Source organism: Sinocyclocheilus grahami, unplaced genomic scaffold (assembly GCF_001515645.1).
Source record: "Sinocyclocheilus grahami isolate Dianchi unplaced genomic scaffold, SAMN03320097.WGS_v1.1 scaffold79.1, whole genome shotgun sequence".
NCBI lineage: Eukaryota > Metazoa > Chordata > Actinopteri > Cypriniformes > Cyprinidae > Sinocyclocheilus > Sinocyclocheilus grahami.
The window spans coordinates 1,819,156-1,843,375 of NW_015505258.1; the positions used below are offsets into that span (position 1 = coordinate 1,819,156).

Genomic DNA, 24,220 nt, shown 5'->3' on the forward strand with positions numbered 1-24,220 from the left:
CAGCCTTGGGCCGTCTTCCAGTTTCTGTGTTTTTCAGAAAGAGACCCAGCGAGAACGACTCTCAGCCTCAGGCTTTGAATAACAAGGTGGCTCCCATGTGCACATGCTCCTTTTAGCAGTGCCATTTTTCAACATATTTCTTACAAAATATTTTGGCGTGTTAATGAGGAAGTAGGAAACTCAAACTGGAACAATCCGGTCGGAATGTACATGGCTTCATAACTTGGGTGAAGTTATCTAAAGCAGCTATACTACTTTGTAATGAAATGTTTAACCACTTTTAACCATTTAGAGGCTCATACGACAATGCTTAGATAACAGGGTGTGGCTAAGCTAATAAAAACAAGCAGAAAACACTATTACTGTTAGGATTAATTGACAGGCTGTGATACCTATTATCCAACATGCATTTTACCACAATAAATGCAAAGCAATGAAAACCAAGATAAAGAGGCCTGAAATGCATTATTAAGTAGCTTTAGTCATAACACAAATGAAATGAGCATCTACAGAGGAAGCGAAGAAGCTACTTTTCAAAGAGCATGTTGTTCCTGTTTAATGGCATGGATTTAATCATGGTGGGAGGTTTAAGAATTTCTTAGAAAATATGAATGCTATGAGTTTTCTCCCATTCAATTAGCAAGATGCAGAACAAAGTAAAAAAATTATCAAAAATGATAAGAGCTTAATGGCTACATTTTTACTTTTTATGATAACACTGGAATTCGCCTAATGCTTTTTCATATGATGCGATTTCAAGTTTTCCTTTCTCTTTGGAGTGTTACAAGCTGTTTGTGAATAGATAAGATCCCTAAAGTTGCAAAGACTAAAGTCTCAAACCCAAAGAGATATTCTTTATAAAAGTTAAGACTCGACCACGCCCTCCTAAAACGCCTCGTTTAAACACGTCCCCACATGTCTATGTTACTGTGTGGGAAGATTTGCATAACACTGCCCAAATGTTCATGCAAAGAAAGAAGGCATAACTTTGATTCTCGCTGTAGTATTGTTGCTGCCACCGCCGCCGCCATGTCGTGGAGACGCTGTGTGTTTCGGAGTTAAAGCGAAACTACTTTGTTTGGCCTTCCAAAAGAGGACACAACTAGAAATCAGTGTTTAATTTGTATTTACAACACTGTTCCAGAACAGTTCAACCCAAATATTCAGATGTGTGCAGTGCATTTTATAGGGGGACTGTTTCCTGAACCTGGGAAAGTAGCCTACAATGCCGTCTACACACAAAGGCTGTTCCTATAAAGTGGGGCAGTTCCAACTTTGCAAGGACAGTCTGGCACTTCTGACTCACAGGCTGTAAGTACGTTTTCATATTAAAAGAATTTGCCACTGATTCAAATGCGAGTTTTGAGCAGTGAAGAGTAGCGCTTGTTTGACGTTTCTCCGATCACAACATGGTTTTATGTTTACGCGGCGCGACATGCAACGCAACGTGTAAAAAGACCAGTAATTATGTCCCCACTGGATGCAAAAAATGCCTCATTTATAATGGGTTTTAATGTTTTTGTCTCGTTGCGCCGGGACACAGCATCACAGTATGGTAAGGGGCGTAACATTTCCGTCACACGCTTGAGGTATTCAACCAATCACAACGCACTGGATCACTGGCCAATCAGAGCACACCTCGCTTTTCAGACCGATGAGCTTTGTAAAAATCGACACGTTTCAGAAAGGTGGGGCATAGAGGAGCAACAATAATGTACAGTATGTGGAAAATAATGTGTTTTTTGAACCTTAAATCGCATTAACACATTACATTTCACCAAATACATAAAATAATGTTCTTTTTAGCAACATCATATGACCCCTTTAAATTGCAGTGACAGAAACTGAGCAGAGTCTGCTCATTCAAAATATTGTTTTATTATAATGAAATAATATTATGCAATATACAATATTAATAAAAATATAAAAGAGTATATAAATAACACTGCATACAACTTGGTAGGAAACATAGCATGAAAAATGTTGCAAAGATTAAAGGAAGATGCAGATGTTGGTTCTGCTGAGCATGTTTCGTCCTGTTGGATTTGTAAATCTTTGCAGGTCTCTGTTGTGGAACTATGGAAGTCTGTTTGAGATCCTGTCATGCCATTGACTGAATTTCACAAGCCCTCCGGCAGATTTTCAGACAAAAAAACGGCACTTTGCGCTTTTCAAACATGGTCGCATTCCAAGCGGGGTCAAACCGCTCCAAATTTCCAAACCCCAAACACATGCGCAGCCAAAAAGATCTGCCCAGACATCATCACAATTGTCACTTGTCAGTCACGAAACACCCCTCCCCGTCTTTCCCGCTCAGAGTGTCCCTTACAAACATCATCATTATTAGATAGCATATGTCCATGTAGACAGACAATTTCCTCTTGCAGAATGTATATGTATCTAAACCTTTGAAACAACAAACAGGAGTAAACCTACAGCGTCTGAAAGAAACTCAGTAATATGGAGCACATATTCTTACTGAATACCCTGGACAATACTGGTGTTTGTATTCTGAACTGAAACATCTTTGCATCTCTTGAGGATATAAATCTTTAATGAAGTTGTTGTCTTTGACTCAAAGTGCTCAGATCCCTTCAGTCTTCACAATAAAAAAATGTCTAAGCTGCTTTGTGAACCGGTAAGACTTGTATTGAGTGACTCACAATGACTGCATGAGTTACTGCTTAGAAATAAGTATTTGTTTGAGCATTGTGACTAATTCAATGTACAAAAAAGGTGATGTTCCAGTAAAAAGAAGAGTCAACTGGATGTAGGCCACATTTGCCTGAAGACAATTCCACGTTACTCTAGATTTGTTCAGAAATGAACAGTCTGTCATTATTTACTCCTCATGTCATTCCAAGTCAAGTCAAGTCACATGTATTTATATAGCAATGCAGGTTGTTTCAAAGCAGCTTTACAGTAAGAAAATAGCAGTATAAATGTTGCAAATGAATACAATTTCAGATGTGAAGCATCTCTAACCTGTTTTTGTCTAAAAAAAAATGAATAGGATAGTTCACTCCAAAATGAAAATTTGCTGAAAATGTACTCACCTGCTCACCAATGGATCCTATTTATTTAAAGTCAAAGTTTAGAACAACATGAAGTAAATAATGACATCATTTTTATTTATACATTTTTTTCTCCAACACAAGAGCTTTTTAGTTTTATCCATTTGGTTAAATCTCATGTCCATCCTTGTGTAGAATTCAGCGTGGTGACAGTTTTATGCCGACTTGACGTGTTATGTGTGAGGAGCATTTTCACAAATCATCTGGGTCATCACAATACAAATTGACATTTGCCCTCTTTCCCAATCACTCAGTGATTCAGAGGCCAGACCTTCGCTCTGTCTGAAGCAGAGAACATAACATATCCTATGCATAATGCAGCACTTTTTACATCACAGCACAGGCCGCAGGCAGTTGCATTGTGTCTCGGGTCTCTGTAATGAATTATGAAAGATGAGCAGCTCCTCTACAGCTGGAGCAGGTCGGGAGACGTGTGTCCGGAGCTGGTCTGCGTTCAGCAGGGGGTCTGCTATAGGATGCACTCAACCGTCCCATCCCCTACTGCTGGCACGGTCTGGCGCTTCTGACCTGGACTCTCCTGTACATCTGGGTCAGAGGGTGTAAATGGCACTGCATTCCACTGGTACTGTTTGTCCTGGTGAAACTGCACCCTGATGGTGTCCAAAATCAGAGCAATCTAAGATTAAAAAAAATAAATAAATGTCTGATTGCCAAAAGGTCTGGGTGGCATTTCCTGTCTAATTCATAACTGTAAATACCAATTTCTACACTGACGATAAACATGATTTCATGTTTCAAGCCTGTGAGTGTCTATAGAGTTACACAACTCCTTGAACAAAACCAGTTCTTTTATACAGCTTTGTGTTTCTTCTTCACAGTTGTTTTGCAATACCTAATTGTAATTGCAATTTTTTAAAAAGAAGTTTCATTAGTAACCTAGCCTTCAAAATAGAAAAAAAACGTGGTGCATTTTTAATGTTGTAAAAGGTCTTTCTCCATGAAAAGGTACATTTTTACACACATGTTGCTCAGAGGCACATAAATGCATTTACACAAAAATTACAATTGCAGAAATTATACTACCATTCAAAAGTTTGGGGTCAGTAAGATTATTATTATTTTTTTTAAGGAAATGTATTATTTTGTTCAGCAAGGATGCATTAATTAGATCAAAAGTGACAGTAAAGTCATTTATAATGTTACAAAATATTTTTATTTCAAATAAATGCAGTTTTTAAACTTTACATTCATCAAAGAATTCTGAAAAAAATGTATAATTCTTTCCACAATAATATGAGGCAGCACAACTGTTTTCAACATTGATGATAATAAAAAATTAGCAACACATCAGCATATTATAATGATTTCTGATTCATCATGTAACACAGAAGACTGGCATGTATTTAATACTCAAAAAACATTAAAATAATAAACAGTTAAATAAAATTATTAAATTGAAAATATATTTCACAATATTACAATATTTGTATCAAATAAATGCAGAAAAACTTACTTCTTTCAAAAACATTAAAAATCTTACTGACCACAGTAGTGAACAGTAATGTCACAAAATTAATGTTTTAAATCTGACATTATAAATATATATGCACTCAGGAACTTAAACATATGAATAGAAATGTGAAATTAAAAATGATAAAATATATGCTCTGTCATGACAACAACCAAATTTAAAGCTGCTGTTCTCTCAAAATATAAAGCAAAAGCTACTCGTATGCATCATTTGAGCAGAACAACAGGAGCATGTGCATTTAACTGGAAAAACAAAGAAAAAGAGTCTTTGGTAAGAAAAATGGTTAAAAAAACTTTACAAGTGTTTTAAGAACGTCTCGGGTTATGTATGTAACCATGGTTCCCTGAGTAGGGAACGAGACACTGCGTCCTCTAGGGGTCGCTATGGGGAATGCCTCGTCGTGACCCATCTCTGAAGCATACATTGAAAAAACACCAACAACACATTGGCCGGCGACAGCCATGACAGCACTGCCAGTGCGACTATAGTATAAATAGGTACCAGGAGAACACATCATCCACTTCTTCGTCTGAAGCTTGCGTCCAAAGCATGGCAAGGAACCTAGAGGACGCAGTGTCTCGTTCCCTACTCCCCGTTCCCTATGGTTACATACGTAACCTGAGACGTTCCCTTTCAAGGGAACTTCGAACTGCATCCTCTAGGGGTCACTATGGGGAACGGTATACCCACGCCACCATGCTGAGGGGAGTGCATGCCAGAAACCATGGCGAGCACTAAGTACCAACTCTACCATAGCCATGGGAGTTGCCCCTGGGACGTTAAGATGGCTGCCAGTGACATTATCCCCTACGGCCAAAGGCCTAGGCTACATACCCCCCCCCCCCAAAAAAAATTGGGCTACTTTAACACTGTTACCGCGGGGTTGTTGTTCATGTCCGCGGATTGAACCCCAAGAACAAGATATTTAGTCCCTGAAATGTGAAATTTTACTGGAAGATCCCCGCCGAAAAACATGTATTTTAAGATTAAGATGCGATTTTTACAGGGGAACCCCCCTCGAAACGCGATTGGACTAGTTTTATTGTGAAAACCTGGCAACCCTATTCATAGGCGCCACCTGCTGTCAGAGAGTGCGTCTCATTCAGACCTGCTGTTTTTGTTTCGTGCAGATGTTTTATGTAGCAAATAAATAAATAACACCTAAAGTCAGACCATTCTGTTTTTGTTTTAAATCCTGAAATTAATCTAAATCAAATCAAAACAACTGCCCGTGCAGGTCGTGATTAAAATGCAGTGGTTGCCTCTAATTTCAAATGGCTAGATATTTTTGTTTAAAGCCAGTTTGTTTGTTATAAAGCAAATAGCCAATAAATAAATTTGCTTAAAAATCAGTATCAGTATCAGTATCAGAATCCAATTTGCTAGTAAAAAAAAAAATAAAGATAGAAAGAAAAGAAAATCTGAATTCAGAATCAGCTATGATCAGCCTATCACTAATTAAAATACTACGTAAAAGGCCTCAAATTTGAAGTACAAACTGGGATGTCTTTTTCTATCAATTCTTCAATAGGTAGATCTTGTCTTTCATAAAGGCCGAGGTCAGGGATCTTGGGCCTAAAAAGGTTGGTGACCACTGCTTTAAGGGAATATGACCAAGAGCCTAGAATTGTCTAAGTCTTGGCCTGTCATACAGGGGCTACCGCATGCTCTGCATATGCTGAAGGAACTGTCTCAACAGACCCCTAGTAGCAACACCCTGTTAAAGTAGGTATCCAGAGGATACATAGGTGGAGTGGTGCCCAAGGTGGAACCGGGGCTCTAACCAACTCAAGAAAGAGCACGAAGCTGCCGCGCGTAACTCTCACCATACAGGATTTTAGAAAGAATGCAAAGTACTAGCGTGCGAACTTACCACAGTGTGGATTTTAGAAAGTGTACAAAGACTTGCACACTTACCATAACATGGATTTAAAAATACCATTCTAAGGGGCCCTCGTGGCACTTTGAAAGAGCAGCCCATAGATGGAAATGGTTCATCCCAAAACACTACGTTTGAGAAGTCATCAACTCGATCTAAGGTATAATGCTGGAGTGGCTAGCAGTAAATCTCTAGCTGAGGGAGCAAACACCCAGCTCTCAATCGAGAGGGGGCTCGACCTACAGCATGTTCCAATGCTGGAACAGCTAGCAGTTACTTAGCTGAGGGAGCAACACACCCAGTTCTCAATCGAGAGGGGGGCTCGACCTGCAGCATGTTCCAATGCTGGAACAGCTAGCAGTAATTTACTTAGCTGAGGGAGCACAACACCGAGCTCTCAACAAGAGGAGGATCGACCAACAGCACGATCGTTAGAAATCAGAAGTGTAAGCGTACTGCAAGCTAGCCAAAAAACTCAGCGCATCCGAGAGGCGGAGGAAGGGCCTAGTTCGCCTGATGCTGCTGGTTTCAGATGCTCTGGGAAAACAGAGAACTGAACTCTCATGTGAGAGGTGAACTCCGAATTCATAAAGGAGTAGCGGGCTCATAGGTAGCCCTTTGATGAAAGGGGAGCACTGCTAAACACTACCACGAGAACAGCCCACGGAGCGAGGAATCCAACTCCTCAGAAGGGAGAGAATTCAAATGCTCGAAAGAAAGCACCATGCTCACAATAACCCTCAATGGTGAGGGAAGCGATGCTTCAAAAGTGTGTCAACAGAGACACACTGGTTGAGTGGAGCCCAAGGCACCGGGGTCTAAACCAACGAGAAAGGGAACGAGGCTAATAATGCGTAACCCTTACCATACAGGATTTCAGAAAAGTGCGCAAAGTATAACGTGCACACTTACCACTATGTGGATTTTAGAAAGTGCGCAAAGTACTCAGCGTGCCCAATTACCACTATGTGGATTTTAGAAAGTGTGCAGTGTTCAGCGTGCACACTTACCACCATGTGGATTTCAGAAAGAGCACAAAGCTTAGCATGTGCACTTACCATAGCATGGATTTAAGAGCTTCCCAAGCATCTGTTCACAGATACCCGGAAGTACTGAGCCAAACGGGAGAGGCAAGCTCAAATACAACCCTCTAAGGCGAGGGGAGCACTGCCTGAGACAGCATACACAAGAAGGTTCTCACAAATGCCACCTATACTTCCCACTCGATGCCTCAGCAAGAGGGGATATCCTAGTGACCAGGAAGCCCCTCAGGGCGACCTAGATACGGTGTACCAGACAGGGCAGCCTGAAAGCATAAGCCCAGCCCGGACGTCCAGGAAATTTTTGCAGTGCCATGCCGGGGACCTGATGATCAAGAAGGCTCCTGCAGAAGCCTGTGACCTGGCCGCATGATCCAGGAAGCATGAAGCCGGAACCAGGGCTGTCATACCGGCTGGACACCATATCGAAGAGTGAAGAAAACACTGCAAGTCGAGCACCCGGTTTCTGAATTCAACAGAGGGGGGTGCTCACCGAGGACCTAACCTAGAAGAAGGACAGAGAACACTGCAAAGAAAACTAGCAGATTGATTATACACACAACCACCAGTCATTAAATACACACACACATATATATATATATATATATATATATATATATATATATATATATATATATATATATATATATATATATATATGCCTCTTCCATTCCTTCTCGATCTCTGTATGGAGATCAGGAAAAAAAAGGAAGGCTCACCTGAGCTGGAGGGTTATGGCCAGAAAGATAACGGTCATCAAAATGACCTCGCGACGTCACTTTCTTTGCCCGCTTCCATGGCAAGTCAAGCCTCGCTGTGGCGTGATCCATAACTTCCAAAAGCTCATCATACGCAGGGCAGGAGGATTGGGAAGGCTCAGCCTCAGCTTCTTCGCCCTCCTCAGACATTTCCTGCTCTTCCTGGACTGATCCCAGCAGAGCACTGGCCCCTGGATCAGACAATGTTAACGAAATAACATCATCCTCCAGAGGCTCACTCTCGTCCACAGCCGACGATCGCGAGAGGGAAAACCCCTCTTTAAACTCCCACGAGCTCATTCTCCTCTGTGCCTCAGCAGCAGTGGGTCCTGAATCGTGGGAAGCTGATGGCTGCCCCTCTTTCCTCGAAAAGAGAGACAAAAGAGAGCGGAGCTTTTTCATTGGAAAACACTCGCAGTGGATGCTGATTGCCCCCTCGAGGACATCACGTGCATGCTCTTTGCCCAAACAAACAACGCATAGATCGTGTGTGTCATCAGATGTCAAATAACGATGACACGGATGCACACATCCTCTAAACGCTTTGCTAGTGCTCGCCATAATGATATGAATAGAGAGCGCTCTTATCACAGAAATGCACGCTTCAAACAAAACAGTCAGTGAAGACGAAGAAGAGGATGATGTGTTCTCCCGGCGCCTATTTATACTATAGTCGCACCGGTAGTGACGTCATGGCTGTCGCCGGCCAACGTGTTGTTGGTGTTTTTTCAATGTATGCTTCAGACACGGGTCACAACAAGGCGTGCCCCATAGCGACCCCTCGAAGATGCAGTTTGAAGTTCCCTTGAAAGGGAACTGGTAAACGTTTGATACCATCAACATTGGTTTCTCAAACAGATTAACCTTGGTCTTAAATAAAAGGCTGTTTTCAGAGAGGACTCTTCATTCACATTGTTATTTAGTCTAGGGCTCTTCGTCTGGGGATTTGGCCCTTAATGTTTTGTTTGGTTAAAAAATATGAGTTAATTTTCCAGCAGCTGATTTTCTAATTTCCTCATACTCAGAACAAAACAATTGCCATTATCTTGCCAAAAAAAAAGCTTATCCCAACATCATAGCAATATTGCACAGTATCTAATAGACTGAGTGTTTCATTCACTGCTAATGTTTTATCCACAGTCTCCAGAGACAGACAGTGGCAGATAGGCCCATCTGTCTGGATATGGTACAGTGCATCAATGTTTCATGATTCCTTTCCTGTCTGGTAATTTCTTGCAAACTCCATCTCCCAAAATGACACCACTTGTCTATTTTAAATATATCTTCTCCATTAATTAGCTTAACCCTGCCATGCAATTTAACATTACATGAAATTGCATCATAGATAATTCCATTACGACACAATAAATCACCACTCACATATTACTTTTAGCCATTGCAATTAGCACATTGCGTTGCAATTGAAATGAAGTCATCGTTCTTTCTAACTAATAAGGTCGACCGCATCCTCTGAAGATCCTCTGCCTGGCCTCATCTCACCAGACCAGAACATTTCTCAGGTATTGCTCCTGATGACAACCTCACTCACACACAATTAGAGATTTACCCACTGGAGGACTGGCATATTTACTTCTCATATCCCACTGTCCCTCCTCATATTGTATTAATATCCTCATCACCATATAATGAAAGTCATTTTTTCTATGCATTTATCATGACCTACTTAGCAGCATGTACATTTTTAATTTGCTGTGGCTCTGACATTACAGCAAGACATCCTTAATATCACTCTAATATATATCACTGTACTAACTGTGAATTAATTTGAGGGGATATGCTGTATGAACAAACATTAGGCTAATTTATCTGTTTATTCAGAGTGAATAGAGAGTTGGTACAGTTTGTGTACTGGTACAACACTGCAGGACATATGAAAGCACCTTCAGTTATTAGAATATGACTAAAGTGCTTTCATCTGAAACAAGAGCTATGCTTACACAGGCATCAATTATCAAACAATACTCCTCGCTAACACAATAATCTGAAAAGGAAATTTTCCAATTGCGTAAATATGGTCATATTTGTAATAAGAACCGAAAACAAGATGCCGAGATTTTAGTTTTGTTACTCAAGTAGCCTGCACATAATCTGAGGCTTTACCATAATCATTTTGGCACACCCTAGCACAGTTTATCTAAACGCCGCAATAGCCTATGCCTATACACTTAACATTTTGTATCTATTTGCAAAATGCAATTCTATAATAAATTAATAAATTACAAGAGTTTTTAGCTTTGTACTACTGTTCCTATTGTTAGCCTAGGCTAATACAATTCTCCACCGCAATGACTTAACTTATTTTTTAATTATTCAATTGAATTAAATTAATGAATTTTATTTAATTCAAGTGTAATTTATTGTAAATGTTATGCTACCCCTGGCTCATTGTTTCTTATTTTCCTGTTTTGTTGTTTACCATAGTTGTTTAGGCCTACTCGTTATATTGTTGTTGTTGGTAACATATCTTGTGAGATGTATTCATCCATAGACTGTAAAAAAAAAGTATTCATCTGTATTTACTTTTGATATGCTTAATAAAGGGAGTTACCTATGGCAGGCGTGGCCAGTTTATCTTCGAATGTGCGAGGCTTCCGGTGTCATCCGCTTCCAGTTGTTTTCGTTGTACTGCTATTTCTTACCATATCATTTTAATTCAGTGTCGTAATCATAAAATCATTAGTTTGAAATGCAAATAGTGTACTGTCTCTCACATTCATAGAAAAAGGCTTACTTCCGCGACAGGGCTGGTTGGACTCATCTTGTCTATTGGCGCGTTATGTTTCTTTGGTTTTTTTTCACTGCGTGAGAACAATTCAGAGTCTCACGCAGAATGCTTCAAATGTGGCATCCTTGTTCCACGTTGCAAAATAATGTATCCAAAATAAAGATAATAGAAGAATACAAATTTTGAATAAGGTGTAGGCCCTGTGTTAGTAAAAGATAATGTAGGCTACTTTTGAGACTCCACTTTTGTTTTGACTCTGGAGTGGGGCAGCAATAAAACTATAAAAAATTCCTAAAACAGTGCTTTGTAAAATTAACTGTAAGACAACCATAAAGAAGCACTTTTGCAAGAAGTCTAAAACATTATTCTAGCCCAGGGGTGCCCAAACTCGGTCCTGGAGGGCCGGTGTCCTGAAGAGTTTAGCTCCAACCCCAATTAAACAGGGCATTACTAGGCATAGAAACTTGAAGGCAGGTGTGTTGAGGCAAGTTGGAGCTAAACTCTGCTGGACACCGGCCCTCCAGGACCGATTTTGGGCACCCCTGTTCTAGCCAATGTGTTTTTTTTTTCAAACAATGGTGAGGCTCTCCCTAGTGGTGACTGCGTTTTAACAGGAGAGGAAATCGAGACTGTTCTCACAATCCTACAAGACTTTATTAATGGCATTGCATGCAATAAAAATACAAACACAAAAAATAAAAACAAACATGTTTCACAAAACAACTGTCTGAATTTGTAATATATTGCATACGCTGAAGCATCTGAAATAAAATAGGCATTCTTATAATCCCTTTTCCAAAATGAAACATTCCTCCTTCCTCGTTAATAAGATTCAAGTTCGCTAAATCAAAGCGAGGCGCTTCATGCAGCTGTAATAACTTTATGAAATGTTTTCTTTCACCTGTTCTTTCACAACGCTGTCAATCCTAAAGCCTTAAATCTTGCTTTAATGTGGCACAGCTTTTAAAACCACTGTCGATACACAAGCATTGCTCCCTTTGTAATCCTCTTTCTCACACCAAATGCACTCTGTACATGTTCACTTTAAAATAAAATGTTGCGCATTTAAACATTTGTGCCTTAAGTATATAAGTTATTATATATTAAAATATTTTTTTGGTTGCAATATTTGCATTTCAAATGACAATCGTGTTGTATATGCCGACAAAGCTTTTTCATTTAAAAGGTCAGATATTAATCATATGGATCCCCAGTTCCCACCTCCACCAGTGCTGTTGTATTAGACCTACACAAAAAGAGCTCTGGGATCACGGGAAGTTAACGCAGCATCTTGAGTTTGCGGTAAAACGACACGGCCATGAGGGCAGCAATAGTGCCCACAATGACGAGGACGGCCAGAGCGATGCCCAGTCCTACAGACGACCCATTACCACTGTCCTTCTGTGCGCTGCTCACGGCTGTACAGGAATACAAGGGACAGCATGTTATTACCAAATGTTCTGGCATTCTTCTGTAAATTAATCACATTGATGAGGGAGGCTTACCTTCTTCCTTAGTGGTGAGAGCTGAAAGAAAGAACAATATGCAGTTATTATTTAGCTACATTTATGCGTCTTGAAATAACTTGGACTATATAAGATGCTTTTTTCGATTAGTATCATATATTATGAAAAGGATAGTGAGGTGGATAGAGCCATACGGTTTTCTGCTTTAGTCCTAATAGGTCCTGAGGTGATGAGGGTGGTGTCTGAGAGGCCATCTTTAATTGTCGTCGTCTGTATATCCCGTCTCCTCCTCCTGTTGCATTGCTGATCATTGAAAACGGATGAGAGTTAAACAATAACGCACGCTCATTCAGTTAAGACCCCGACTCTTGTAGTCTGATAGGCCCGGTTTGAAAAGCGTGTGGTACCTTGAACTGGGCGCAGGTGCTGGTTTCACAAAGCCTGGTGATGCAGTGGAGGTAGTAGGTGGAAATGGTCTGGTTCTGCTGCTCAATAAAGCGGAAGGCCGGGAAATTAAAGCGAGCCTTCTGACTGTTTCCGTTCTCCGACACGGTGGTAAACTGATCCTGAGAGCACCTTTAAGAAAAGAAGAGAAGGAGAATTTTTAAGTATGACCAAATGACTTTCCATGGCTTTGTTGAGTTTATAAAATAATTCTGTAGAGACTCTAAAACAACAATTTCTAATTGATGACATCTTATTTAAATGATTCTATTTTTATTTGAATTTAATTGAATTTTTATTTATGTTATTTATTATGAATAAAAAAAGAAAATAAATTAGGCAACCAATTAATTTCCATGGTTTACTTGTGAGTATTTAAATAATTTTATAGATTAAAACAACTATTTCAATTGATGAAATATTCTTCAAAATGTTTTATTTTGTTATATTATGTATTTATTATTCTTAGTATAAATACAGTATATATAAAATAAATTAGATGACGAATTTCATAGCTTTGTGGCTTTTTAAAAAATAACCTTCTAGAGACTCAAAAACAAAATTTCTTATTCCAATATATTCTTATATATTATTATATTAGATTAGTTGTATTAATTATATTACAATAATTTAATATAAATATAGAAATAAGTAAAATATTAAATAAATAATATTATATTATAATTGTTATTTTTAACATGACTTTCCTGACATTTCCCTTTTTTTTAGACTTACGGGACAAAGAGGTTGAAAAAGGTTGAATTTGAGGGTAAGGCTGAGAGGGAGGCATAGCATCGATCCAGCAGAACATGATACCTGTTGAGGACAGAATCAGTCATTTTCTACATTAACTAATGGAGGCATATCTTAGAAGAAGCATCAGCAAATGTTACTCACTGTGAAGTCAAGTTTGCTGCAATGACTTGCACGTAGATTCTGGTTCTGAGCTCAACACCAAGAGCAGGGATAACGAGTGGAGTTGTGTAGTTTATATCCTAGAGACACAATTCAAATATGACGTTTTGGACACAGTATGACATAGCATAGAAAAAGCTTTAGATTTTGGAAACGTTTTCCCTCGTTGTGTATTTACTTTGAAGAGCTGCATGCTTAAAGTGCTGATGAAGCTACCATTGTTGTCAATCACTGCAATGGAGGAGGATGACCTGAAGAGGGAGGCAAAGGTTAGACATTCCAGATACACAGCCCATGGAAATAATTATTCACTACTCAGTTAAGAATGTCAACAAGCTGCACACTCTACACTAGTGTTCAAACTACTGTTTTGTTCATATTTAAAAAGTCTCTTATGCTCACCAAAGCTGCATTTATGTAATCAAAAATACAGTAAAATAGTGACATTTTGAAATATGACAGCAATTTAAAATGATAATTTTCTAATTTAATATATTTTAAAATGTTATTTATTCCTGTATTGGCAAAGCTTCATTATTCCAGTCTTCAGTGTCACATGATCCTTCAGAAGTCATTCTAATACACTGATTTGGTGCTCAAGAAATGTTTATTATTATTATCATCATCAGTGAAAACTGTTTTTGTGGAAATCGTGATACATTTTTCATTCAGGATTTTTTGATGACTAGAAAGTTCAAAAGAAAAGTATTTATTAGAAATATTTTATAACAGTATGTCTTTACACTCCCTTTTGACCAATTCAATTCATCCTCGTTGATTTAAAACAGTAAGTCAGAATATGGGCCAGTCCAAAAGTTTCTTAAAACTCTAATTTTTTTTAATTTCAGCAGAATTCATCTATTAAGAGAGTTAAAAGAGCTTACACATCAACTTGTGTATTGTTGATCAGGTACTCGAGAGGATATGCACAGGAGTAAAAATAACTCAGCTCGGCGTTGTAGGTCACTGTTCCTATTGTGGGGTCAAAAGATCTGATCACCCCACTGATGTTCACCGTCTGGATGTTAGAGAAGTCCGAGAAGATCCCTGTCCCTGGAGCGCTGGTGGTCTACAAATTAAGACAATGAAATGAATTAGACTTGCAAAGAGAGGTTACAAAATACAGGGAAAATGGGGGGAACTAATTCTCTTTTTTTTGTTGTTTTTCAACATGCTGTCAATGAGTAACACTGACCCCTGTTGGTAACCTCGCTACTTTGCTGGCTGGAGGCACTTTTTAACAGGCCAAAGCGCAAAATCCGTTTGGTTTAAGCTGTTTTTAATGAGAGAATACTTATTCAGTGTGAATATAGTTTAAGATGCAGTAATACTCACGCGGAAGATGCTGCCGCAGGCGTCTAATTGTCTCAGCGGGAAGTTGAAGCGCACGACTGGAGGATTCGCCGTCGCATCCAGCGTTCCGCGACACAACGGATCATTTTTGATTTGATTCAGAACCAACAGACTCTCGTTATATCCAGTGTAAATGACCGGGCAAACCTGGATGGCCAAATTTATAGACTGGGTCCCGCAATACACTGCGATGTCGGTGTACGCTGTAACACAAAAACAAGCTTTCCTTTAAAACTGATTCATTGTTTTAGTTTTAAAAGCAGTTACAATAGGCTAATAATTGGAGACAAAACCATGCAGTACAATAGGCCTACCTGGACGTCTGAAGGAAGTCCCACACTCACTAAGAGTAAGAGCCAGTTGGCCTTTAACCAGCGCACCCAAAATAAAGAGGCTGAGGAGAACCATGTCAGCTATCTGCTCTTCACCAATGTCCAGAAATGACCGTTAAATGAGTCTCAGCACCCCAGAGAAATCCTTGCTGTTAAAGAGCCTTTATCTTCTCAAAGTCACTGTTGGATTAACTCTGACATGCTTCAGTCTGTTATTTATATATGTATGTGTGTGTAGGAGACGTTAGAGAACTTCCGCAGGATTGGGCCAAAACAAGGTCATTTGCCATTCAGTATGGTTGCTTGAGTTCTCAAGAACAATTCACTTTTGTGGATAAGGTACCATTACCTTCAGGCAAACCTTGAAACTTTACACATCACCTTTAAAGTTAGACCATAAACAATGACCACTGTCTTTGTCATCTTGTACATCCTGAAACATATTAACATGTAATTGAATAAACTAAGTACAAACTCTATTGTAGAAGTACACAATATGTGGGAGGTCCCGTCTTCTGTTTGGACATCTTATCGGTCTGACCTCTGACCTTCCATGCCTTTTAGAAGGTTTGTTACCTTAAAATCTTGATGGTCACTGGATGAAATCACACGGTTTGTACACACCTACTTTATTGATGTGATAATGATTGTCAAAGGGATTTGCTGAAGTGGTTCATTGTGGAACACAAAAGATACAGTATTTTGAAAAATGTCAAATGCAATGGCATCTAAAACAACACTGGCCTCCACTGACTTTCATTACATTTTCAAAAAACAGTTGAAACATTAAACTGTTTCAAAGAAGAAAGAAAGTCATTCAGGTTTGGAATGACATGAGGATGAGTAAATCCCTTTGGGAGTAACAACACTTTAGTAATTCTGAAGCTTTTCGAATAGTAAGGTTGCATGAAAATGCTAGAGTTTTGGAGTCTTCCTTGCTTCTTATCAACAGCTAATGATGTGAAATCTGTGAAAATGAGGTACCACTTCACAGAAAACACCAATGGAATTGTAACATGAACCTGTCAGCTGAGCTACCTGGGAAGGATGACACTTTTTCTAATTAGGGTCAAATCAGAGTATAGGGTGTTGGCCTTCCTCTATTGACAAGGACACAAAACATGGAAAATGTTACAGACCTCATCATAATATGATGCTAGCCATGACGCATTCAGTTAAATCTCTTAGAAAAACAATGCTGTGGACTGTTACACACGCATAAGAAATGAAAGGGAGATAAACATTCTCTGCATCAGATCTTTCTAGCTTTTGGCTCGCTGCAAACCCTGCAGGAATCTGGGATTATATAGAGAAAGGATGCAGATTGTGAAGATCTACAGTGGCACTGTGAGAAATTAGTGGTTTGTGTCTGTGTTGTATTTTCAATGTCATTTCTTGTGGCTGAATAAAAAAGAGTGTGATTTTAGATAAATATGGTATATGTTGCAAATTATCTATAAAACTGATATAAATGCAGACAAATGAGCAATAAGTAGTGAAATAAGACATCGGTTTGAATTAATTTTTATATTAAAACACTTTAAAAATGTCCATTATGTGCAGCTGACAAAATCTGTTCAGGAAAAACATCAGATTGTACATATTTACAATTTTAATTAAAAAATATTATAATGGCACATCAATTTAATAACACTATAAATGTGCATCTAAAAATATATTATAAAATATATTTATATTTTAAACTATATCATGCAAATTAAATTGTCTAGGTTAACAGCGTCTGTGTCATGCTGTTTATTACCATAGAAAATAACTGTGATTTGTCCCTCCATTTGTAAAAATAAACAAAAACTGTACTAAAAATCAATATTAATTGTGCAGTATTTTCTGTGGTATCCAATCTGTTGCTGCCAACTAATATTTAACTAGGAAGACTTCTAATTTTTTCATCACTTATTCTTATCATCGCACTTATATATATATATACACACAGTTTAAAAGATCAACAATAATTCATAAAGCAAATCATCTGCAATTTATATGTGAACAATCTACATTTAATTTGTGCTTTGCACTTCAAGACATAGGATCACAGACCCTGATACAGTTAACAAACTGAGGTATTTTAAAAGGCACTATTAGATTCATATAGTTCAAAAGGGAAAACTCGTTTGACAAAGCCGCCCAATGGCAATTTTGTGACATGCGAGAGCAGTGACCAAATATTGTTTGACGTATTGCACGTAGTGCACGTCATGGTCATCTGAAGCTGTGGTTCCAGACCCCTCTCAGACTAGAAGGGCTGGGCTTCCTGAGCAGCCTGAGGGAGAGGATGAAGAGGCCCAGGCTCGTCACACCCAGCACAACCACACCTGATATCAAGGCACTGGTTACAGCATTCAGATGCTGGGAGGATCCACTCGCTGCAGGGGCACAGAGAGGGGTGAATGAGGGTCAGCAGAGGTTGTGGGGATGAATGGGGTTGAGTGGGATGGGGGTCCAAGTCAGACATGTTCTGTAAATGGGTACCACAGTTGTCATGGATCTCATTTGCAGAACTTGACACTAGTGTCCATTGTTTCAGTGTGAAAACAGAGCTGATGTCTCACAGAAAGGACACGGTGGGGGTGGGGGGGGGGGTCTTTGGTGGGAAAAGGGGTAGCGTGCAACGAGGGGGGGGGGGGGGGGGGGGGGGGGGGGGGTCTATTAATGAAAAACATTTAGCAGGCTACTTAAAGAAATATTTTACCAAGTTGTGAGTTGTTGGTTGGAGATTCATCTGCAGAAAACAAGCGAGATGTATTTTTTAGAGGTTTTTGTGATAAATGGTTTCATGGTTTAATACATTCTACACTGAACTACATCAATTGCATCTCAAGCTTTAAGCAAATTCTACATTCGTACTCTATTCAAATGTATGTACAAATGAACAAAAGTACAAAAATAAAAATCGTACAAAAATAAAAGTCAATTTCAAATATATAAAATCTACTTAACATTACAAAGCTGGTGTTTCACAGAAATTGAAACGTGCGTTATATGGCTGTTTGAAATATGACTATTTAACTTTTTTAAAGAAATGTATACTTTTCTGCATTAAACTGATCAAAACTGACCGTAAAAACATTTGTAACGTTACAAAAGATTTATTTATTTAAATTTATTTTTGATCAAATAAATGCAAGGCTTGGTTAACATAAGAGAGTTCTTTCAGAAACATTAAAGTCTTACAGACCCCTCGTTACTTTTGAACAATATTTATTGTTTATTTTAATGTAATTGTTTTATATTGTACAATGTCATAAGAGTTAAGTAGATTTTACTTTATACTGTTAATAATTCAATTTACTGAGGATGGCTCTCACCGCTCCTAGTGATTATGGGCCCTGCGGTTATGACGGCATCCCCTGAGGACGAACCTGATACAACATGTTCATCCACAGTGTCTCTCCTCCTGCGCTTTCCACAGATCTGCCATGAATGATATTACAGTCAGTGCTCTCGTTCAGTTACTGCACATAAAATACATTATCAACCAAAAAATACTTCAGCATTATGACTGTTTACCGGCATTAGTATTGCGCAGTCACCAACTCGACACAGCTTTGTAATACAGTGCAGAAACACGGTGGACATCTTTTGGTTCTTATGTTTCACAAAACGGAAAACTTCAAATGCAAAGCGGCCCATTTGGCTTTTTCCGTTCTCAAATACAGTTGTCTGTGGATCCTTGTAGCACCTATTTAAACCCCCACAAAAACAAAGCCTCTTTAAACTTGAAATCCGCTGAAATCAGATAAATTGATTATCTTCAGTCAGACACAACTGCAATCGTGCACACACACACACACACACACACACACAAATGATATCCTCTAAAAGGCCTTTGTGCATTGTATAGTTGAGCAGGTAATGAGGACTCACCGAGTTAATGTGCACATAATTTCAGAAAATACTAAATTACCCAAAGAAAAGGTCGTAGCGTATTCCATCATTAGGGTTCCCAGAGGGGGTGGTGTAACAGTGATCCATCAGAACGTTCCACCTGTGGGGAAAACACAGTCATTTCTGCTAATAATGGGAATCAAATCTCTAATCTCAAAAAAACAAAAAAAAAAACACCAACAGGGGCTTAGTTAACAGGTCCTCAAAAAAGTATTTACCCACGACTAGTAATGAATTTATAATGAGTTTAGAATATATATATAAACATATTTCTCTGTACGATATACCTCTTGTCCAGATTTGTAGCCTTAACTGCAGCAAACACACGAGTTTTCAAGGACAGGCCGGACATTGGTATAGAGATCAGCTGACTGAAGGTTGAGTCCTGTAAAATATAAAACAAAGAAAATTAGCTATACTGTAAAGTCATTCTTCATTGCAACATGCCATTTTTACATTTTAATTTATTTTTGAGTACTACATACACATTTGTGTACACATCCACAATATGAAATTGATAATAATAGATCCTAAGAATAAATTATTTACAATCCAAATAATCCATAAATCAAATTTCATTTGTAATTCTAAGTTAATTAATTTCTAATAATAATAATAATAATAATGATGAAGTTTAATGTAATACAATTTTAAGTATACAACCATTAACATTTTAAAATGATTAACAATATTCATAAAAGATCAATTTTTATGTATAGTTGCAAATTTTAAATAAATTTGTATTTTCATTTTAAGAAATGATATGTAATTTGCGGTAACACTTTATTTTAAAGCTGTCCTTGTTACGGATTACATGCACTTACTATTATAATAACAACAATAGGTTACACTTTACTTGAAGGGGTGTGCATAAGACTGACATGACACCTTCATAATCATGACATGACACCTACATAATCATGACATGACACATGTCATGAATATGAAGGGGTTTTATGCATGTTTATGACAACTGTCATTAAGTGTCATTCGCTCAGTTATGTAATTTTTAATGCAAAGATGACATTGTTTGAGATGTCTTTGTTATGGGCTATGGTTAGGGGTAGGTTAGGTTTAGGTCAAATAATGTCATATTTGCATTAAAAATGACATAACTGAGCGAATGACACTTAATGACAGTTGTCATAAACATGCATAAAACCTCCTTCATATTCATGACATGTGTCATGGCATGATTATGAAGGTGTCATGTCAGTCTTATGCACACCCCTTCAAGTAAAGTGTTACCCAACAATAAATTATGCATAATTACATGTAAGTAACCCTAAGGAAAACCATAATCCTAACCCTAACCAAACCATATAGTAAGTACTAGTAGTTCATTAATATTACTCCGTACTTAAATATATAGTTAGACTGTAACAATGACACCTAAAAATAAAGTGTAACCTAATTTACTAACTTTTGTAATAAAAACGTGGTACAGAAAATGTATGAAACATTTTGTATTGCTACACATCCATACTTTAAAATGCATTTTATTTGAATGACTACAGAGATCACTCACATTGTAAAGCACTAGACTGAGAGTGCTCAGGAAAGTGCCGTTGTTGTCTTTTACTGATATTGCAGCAGACGATCTGGTAAAGAAGAATGAGATTAAAACAAGATATTATGGCTGTATATTCACAGCAGAACTTATAAGCAAAGGATTGATTATTCTGATAAATGCAGAGTTGTAGAAGTAAGTAGGTTATTACATCAGAAAACACTCACGATGCCAGCTGGCTGTTATTGAGCAGGTACTCCAGAGGATAACTACAGCTGAATTTATACACCAGTCCTGGCAGGTAGCTGATAACAGTTGGAGGGTCTGGGGTGTCAATGTAGCCTGATATATTACTCATCTGTATCATGGAGATGTTCCCATAGGCATTAAAGCCTTGAGATGTAGAAACCTGATTAGAGAAACAGAGTTTTTTAAAACTCATATAATCAAATTAGTTCTTTAGAATTACATATCAGTTATGTTACCTAATGGAATAGTTCACCCAAAAATGAAAATTTGATGGAAATTTACTCAGGCCATCCAAGGTGTAGATGAGTTTGTTTGCTTGTCGTAACAGATTTGGAGAAATTTCGAATTACATCACTTACCACCAATGGATCCTCTGCAGTGAATGGGTGCCGTCAGAATGAGAGTCCAAACATCTGATAAAAACATCACAATAATCTACAAAAATATGTCTGTAGATTTTGATGTTAGAGGACAACAGGGAATGGACTTTTTCACTAATTATAAATTATGGATTGTTATTTTAGCCATGGAAGCAATGGGTTAAAGTTAAAAATGTCATAACGATGGACTTGTTTATCACAAACACACAGCTTTTCATTTCACAAGACATTAATTGATGGACTAGTGTTGTGTGGATTACTTGTGTATTATTGTGATGCTTTTATCAGTTGTTTGGACTCTCATCCTGACGGCACCCATTCACTGCAGAGGATCCATTGATTAACAAGTGATGTAATGCTACATTTCTCCACATCTGTTCCAGTGAAAAAGCATACTCATCTACAACTTAGATAGCCTGGGATTACATTTTCAGCAAATTGTAATTTTTGGGTGAACTATTCCTTTAACACAAACAGTGCAAAAAGTGAAGCTGGTGCCAGTCCACATAGACAATTCAATAGTACTGAATGATTACCATATTCACACACCATGGTATTCCCATAATACATGTCCAAAACCTATACCATAGTACTTGTGTGTAAGTGAACGTATCCCTCACCTCCAGCGTGTTTCCACAGGCCTCCAGTGTGCTCAGGCTGATACTGAAGAGCACAGCTGTGGGGAAAGTGTTGTTGTTTATGAAGCCTCGGCATTGGGCATCTCCATGCCGACTGTTCAGTGCCAAGTCAGCATCAGTGTATCCAGAGTACAGCACAGGACAGAGGTTAATCTTTAGTGTGATTGTCTGAATGCCACAGTATACACTGATATCTCTCTCACCTTGAGGAAAAAAAAAATATATATATAAGTAAATTAAACCCTCATAATATGTTGCAATTGGAGACAGCATTCTTTACTAAACATGGGCTTATAATAAAATACAGTAGAGTCCAAAAGTCAAAATAAAGGAAATGCTTCAATTCAGCATTGTTTTTTTTTTTATTGTTTTTTTTTTTACACATTTTCCATTACAAATTATATTATCAGTGTGGCAATGTAAGTACAAAGCTGAACTGAAATATTATTATGAATTTCAGAATGTTTTAGTATTCGGTTTGTCCCCCTTTTTCTTTAATGATAGCAGCACTTGAGCTACATAATCTCCACAAGCAAGAATATTTGATCTTTTGGAGCTGGACATAATACTTGCTCATTTACTTCATAATATTTATTTGTTATAAATTTCTCAATATTATAACATTTCTTGTTATTTCCACATTTAAATTACGTTGTAAATTCCAGATTTCCTCAATTTCCAGTGCAGACTCAAACTTTCGGATCCCACTATATGTAAAAATACATTAAAAAAGTATACTATATGTAAAAATACATTTAAAAGTTAGTTAGTTACAGAAAAATAAGCATTTTAAAAATGATAAATGATAAATTATTTTAAATGGATTTATTCCCACTACTGTTCTGGGAATGGTAGGATTTATTTTAATGTTTTTCAAAGAAGTCTCTTATGCTCATGAAGGCTGTTTGTAATCAAAAATACATTACAATTATTATTGATAATAATAATAATAATAATAATTACAACAACAACAATAATAATAATAATAATAACAACAGTAAGTAAAACCGTGAAATATCATTGCAATTATAAATAATATATTTTTACAGATTTGTATTTTTATTTATTTTAATATATTTTCAAATTTTTAATTTGTTCAGCATCATAACACCAGTCTTCAGTGTCACATGATCTTTCAGAAATCTTTCTAATATACTGATTTTTTTGTAAATATTTGTAGAAAATAAAAATTATTTGATTATTTGTACTAATTAAACATTTAAGCGTATACATTTTACTTTTTGAAAAGAACAGCATTTATTTGAAATAGAATTTGTTTTAACATTATAAGTGTCTTTACTATCCCTTTTGATCAATTTAATGCGTCTTTGATGAATGGAGTATTAATTTCTTTCAAAACAGACAAACAAACAAACAAACAAACATCTAACTGACTTTTGAACTGTATTGTTTATTTGACTCTTCTTACCAGGGAATCTGCTATGGTAGCTTGGATCACAGTTGAATCCATTGAACTGTGTAAAAGCTAAATGAATCCCACAGAAAAGCACAAGAGGGACACATATCCACTCCATTTCAACACCTGGAAAGCAAGGAGAAGAGACATTTTTGTCATTTAAAAAAATCTAAATTCAAACAATGACTGGCATAACAGTACATTTTTGACATAACAACATGGCAACAGGATAATAGCATAAAGTGTTGATTGAGTCTCCTACCTCAGTCCCCCGATGCTGGTGAGCTGTGCTCCATGTGTCTCGGCCCACCGCCGCTGAGTGAATGGGCATCCTGGCATCTCCACAGGGCCGCCTGCACTACGGGCCTCTACCGCGGCCAAAACAATGAGCCATTATCAGACATCTTAAACAAAAAGAGCTGTCTTGGACAACATGGGAAAATCCATCACAATCTCAATGCGCTGAACAAATCTTTTTTATGGAGCCAGAAACATGAGCAGCTTTTACGATTTCCCACTCATCTCCTCATGGCTTAATCTGCCTCTGTCATCGCTCAATAATGTCTGAGCTCAGTGTGGGACTGAAGGCAGGAACTATGTTTTCATCCGCAGCTGAAGTGA

General features: G+C 37.8%; 2 protein-coding genes across 2 annotated transcripts; both read right to left on the reverse strand.

Annotated features, from left to right (window-relative positions):
* Positions 1–11,624: 11,624 nt before the first annotated feature.
* On the reverse strand, positions 11,625–15,670 carry LOC107586313 (zona pellucida-like domain-containing protein 1). Its single transcript, XM_016273597.1, has 10 exons — positions 15,482–15,670; positions 15,150–15,370; positions 14,699–14,883; positions 13,993–14,065; positions 13,797–13,894; positions 13,635–13,715; positions 12,863–13,031; positions 12,650–12,758; positions 12,495–12,515; positions 11,625–12,407 (listed from the first exon to the last, which is right to left on the reverse strand). Exons 1-10 carry the CDS (start codon positions 15,573–15,575, stop codon positions 12,268–12,270), a joined length of 1,191 nt encoding a protein of 396 aa, XP_016129083.1. The 5' UTR covers positions 15,576–15,670; the 3' UTR covers positions 11,625–12,267.
* A 2,049-nt stretch (positions 15,671–17,719) lies between these two features.
* LOC107586294 (zona pellucida-like domain-containing protein 1) lies at positions 17,720–23,717 on the reverse strand. Its single transcript, XM_016273578.1, has 10 exons — positions 23,612–23,717; positions 22,165–22,385; positions 21,143–21,324; positions 20,934–21,006; positions 19,693–19,790; positions 19,425–19,505; positions 19,028–19,199; positions 18,826–18,931; positions 18,210–18,239; positions 17,720–17,883 (listed from the first exon to the last, which is right to left on the reverse strand). The coding sequence occupies exons 1-10, from the start codon at positions 23,715–23,717 to the stop codon at positions 17,720–17,722; spliced, it is 1,233 nt and encodes a 410-aa protein (XP_016129064.1).
* Positions 23,718–24,220: the final 503 nt, after the last annotated feature.

Bases quoted from the DNA above. Each gene is read 5' to 3' on its own strand.
- LOC107586313 (XM_016273597.1), bottom strand. From the start codon at position 15,575: ATGGTTCTCCTCAGCCTCTTTATTTTGGGTGCGCTGGTTAAAGGCCAA. The intron at 14,066-14,698 runs GTAAGCTCTTTT...CTCCCTCTTCAG, and splicing joins AACAATACACAAGTTGATGT to GTCATCCTCCTCCATTGCAG. The intron at 12,408-12,494 runs GTAAGCCTCCCT...ATTCCTGTACAG, and splicing joins TCTCACCACTAAGGAAGAAG to CCGTGAGCAGCGCACAGAAG.
- LOC107586294 (XM_016273578.1), bottom strand. From the start codon at position 23,717: ATGGAGTGGATATGTGTCCCTCTTGTGCTTTTCTGTGGGATTCATTTA. The intron at 21,007-21,142 runs GTGAGTGTTTTC...CTTCTTTACCAG, and splicing joins AATAACAGCCAGCTGGCATC to ATCGTCTGCTGCAATATCAG. The intron at 19,506-19,692 runs GTATATCGTACA...TTTTCCCCACAG, and splicing joins GCTACAAATCTGGACAAGAG to GTGGAACGTTCTGATGGATC.